Source organism: Schistocerca nitens, chromosome 1 (genome assembly GCF_023898315.1).
Source record: "Schistocerca nitens isolate TAMUIC-IGC-003100 chromosome 1, iqSchNite1.1, whole genome shotgun sequence".
In the NCBI taxonomy this organism is placed as follows: domain Eukaryota; kingdom Metazoa; phylum Arthropoda; class Insecta; order Orthoptera; family Acrididae; genus Schistocerca; species Schistocerca nitens.
The window spans coordinates 172,072,714-172,075,586 of NC_064614.1; the positions used below are offsets into that span (position 1 = coordinate 172,072,714).

At 37.3% G+C, this 2,873-nt stretch overlaps 1 protein-coding gene across 1 annotated transcript; it reads right to left on the bottom strand.

Annotated features, from left to right (window-relative positions):
* Window positions 1-303: 303 nt before the first annotated feature.
* LOC126235065 (calphotin-like) lies at window positions 304-759 on the bottom strand. The gene has a single exon (XM_049943835.1). The coding sequence runs from the start codon at window positions 757-759 to the stop codon at window positions 304-306; it is 456 nt and encodes a 151-aa protein (XP_049799792.1).
* Between the last annotated feature and the right edge of the window lie 2,114 nt (window positions 760-2,873).

The window sequence follows — 2,873 nt, forward strand, 5'->3', positions numbered from 1 at the left end:
ATGGAGAACATTTAATTGTTTTTTCAGCCCTGGAATCTACGTTAGGTGGCGGTTGGACTTCCTTGGGATAAACCATAAAAAATCTTCATTTCTCTTTGGTAATTTTTTGGGTCTGTTTGAAACACGGTTGGAAGTTTGTTTCACTTTACTGTCCACAAGTTTTATAGGAACATGTTTTCCCAAATCATTTGGTATCACTTCATCATGAGACAAAGGTGATACTTTACTTACTGTGACTGGTCTATTCTTTTCTGCTACTCTTGAAGGTGATGGAGGAGGAGCTGGTGATGTTTCTGCTGTTGGTTAAGTTGGTTTAGTTGCTGCTGGTGGAGGAGTTGTTTCTGCTATTACTGGTAAAGGAGTTGGTTCTGCTACTGCTGGTGTGGGAGATGGTGCTGCTGCTATAGGAACTGGTTCTACTGCTGGAGGAGTTGCTTCTGCTGTTGCTGATGGTGTTTCTTCTGCTATTGCTGGTGAAGTAGTTTGTGCTGCTACTGCTGGTGAGGGAGATGGTGTTACTGCTGTAGGAGCTGGTTCTAAAGCTGGAGGAGTTACTTCTGCTGCTACTGAATGTGGTTCTTCTGATGCTGCTGTTGATTCTACTTCTGTTAGTATTGCTTCTTTAGGTACTTCTGCTGCATTTTCTGCTACTGTATCTGATACTGCATTAGTCACTCCTAGAGATACTTTCTGTGATGATGATACAGGTACCACTGATGATGTTGTTGGTAAGTATTGCAGTCTCTGAATAGTTTCCATTAGCTTTAATGTAACAAGTTGCTTTCCAAGGCCATTTAGGTGCAGCCCGTGAGTAGTGTGGAATCTGCGTCCAATGGTATTAATATTAACAACAGAAACATTTCTATATTATTTGCATATACTGGAAAAAAGTTCATTGGCGGCACTAATTTCCTTGTTGACACACGACCAGGACATCAAGTCGTACCTTTGTGGTATATTTACGAGGATAACGTTTGTATGACTTAGTTCAGATAAACACTTGTTTAATTCGCAACAGGCTTTAGATGTATCATTTTGATAAATGTCATTAGATCCACCAAAGAGGACAACAAAATCTTTCGAAGACAGCTTTTTTATTTCTTCAGAAAAAACTAGTTTTCTTATTTCTGAGAGGGGCGCCCCAGGCTTTACAAAGCTCATCGATTTCACATTTGAAGCTTTATTTATGCGTGAGACAATACCGCGGCTGTGGCTATCGCCTAAAATGTAAAGTTTTGGAACATGGTCGGGAGTTTTAGACTGATGTTTTCTTTCGCACTCGCAACAGGTTACACCACTGTTTGTGTTTTTCCCGCACTTTCTACAAACGTAAATGACAGAACTGTTATTAACAAAAGTTACAGTATCTTGAGGTAAAACGCTAAGCCTCTTTGCTTCTTTTTCATACTGTTCGTATTCGTGATGATTTATAACTGAAAAATCTTCCAGTAGAGCACTGATAACTTCGTCTTTGGTGTTTCTCACATTAGGTTTTTGGCCTAAGTCGCCTTTGAAACAGCTATTGCAGAACCATAGTTTCCTTTTAGGACTGACATTAACACACGAATAATGAAAAACCGTTTTACAATTTAAGCACATTATACCTTTTACAACACGTTACTTGCAATGGCATGTTTATCAGAGTTCACCATTTCCCACGAATGAGTCGAAGTACTTGCTGGATGAGATGCCTGATTATAACATTTTCCTGTTACCAGGTTTTTTTTGGCGTCTACTTTTGCGATAATATAACATGGCATACATGCACTGTCTTAATACACACAGAATTTGTTGCATATCGAACACTTTTCCTCGTTATTTTTTGACTTTTGTACGGAGCTAACATACTCCCTATCTACACTAGGCGCCATCTTGCATAGGAAAGCATTTTGAGAAGATATATAAATCCTATTGCTATATGTATAAAGTGGAATTGGCTGACGCAAAAATAGATATTCTGTTGGATTAACTGCCTGGTGTATTGTAGCAGCTCCATTTAGACTACTCTTACCTTATGTATCTATGTTTAATGCAAGATTTTGCTAGTATTTTTAACAAAATGGATATACATGATTACCTAACATCAAACTACGACTTCTGTGTGGAAAAAGACTATCAAGGAATCAGCACTGTGATTGTGAACAGCGATAACAAAGTTGGAGTAGACTGTTTAATGAGGATGAACTCCAACTGTAAAGTAGTATAAAAATTTATATGTCAAATCACAAGTCCTTGAGTGAACAAAGATATTGGTAACAATTTTATCTATTTTATGAAGTGGCCTGTTAAGCATCTATGAAAAACATTTACATCTTACATGATCAAAGAACATGGTATCACCAGATTGGAAGCTATAGTTTATAACTATAGAATTGGTGGCATGTTTAATTCTGTGGAAGACTGTATAGTGTATTAAATGCCACCGAACATTATTTACATTTGTTCTTCTGTACCCTGTGCCAATTGCTTCTATGTGGTGAAAAGTAGTGGAGAGCTTACAGAATAGCTAAATGTCTCATGTTTGATAGTATTTTGCAGTTTTTTTCTCTTGGGCCAATTAGAATACACAAAAACTGAATGGTGAACAAGTAAACTTTTCAGGCAACCAAAACCGAGAAAAGATTATAAAATGTGTTCTGTTTGACTGCAGTTTTAATTATTTCCCTGTAAAGTATGCGGAGAGTGTTATCACAGACTAACAAAGGCAGTATAAGCGCTGTACATATATGCTACATCAAAGCTGGAAAAATATTTTTCCCAAGCTAGAGCATTTTCCCTAAAATACCATGTGATATCGTTACTGTTGAATTAGGATTGGTTCTCACAGATAATGTTATTCCACAGGTCGTAAGAAAAGGAACTAAAGTATTGTA

Bases quoted from the DNA above. Each gene is read 5' to 3' on its own strand.
- LOC126235065 (XM_049943835.1), bottom strand. From the start codon at position 759: ATGGAAACTATTCAGAGACTGCAATACTTACCAACAACATCATCAGTG.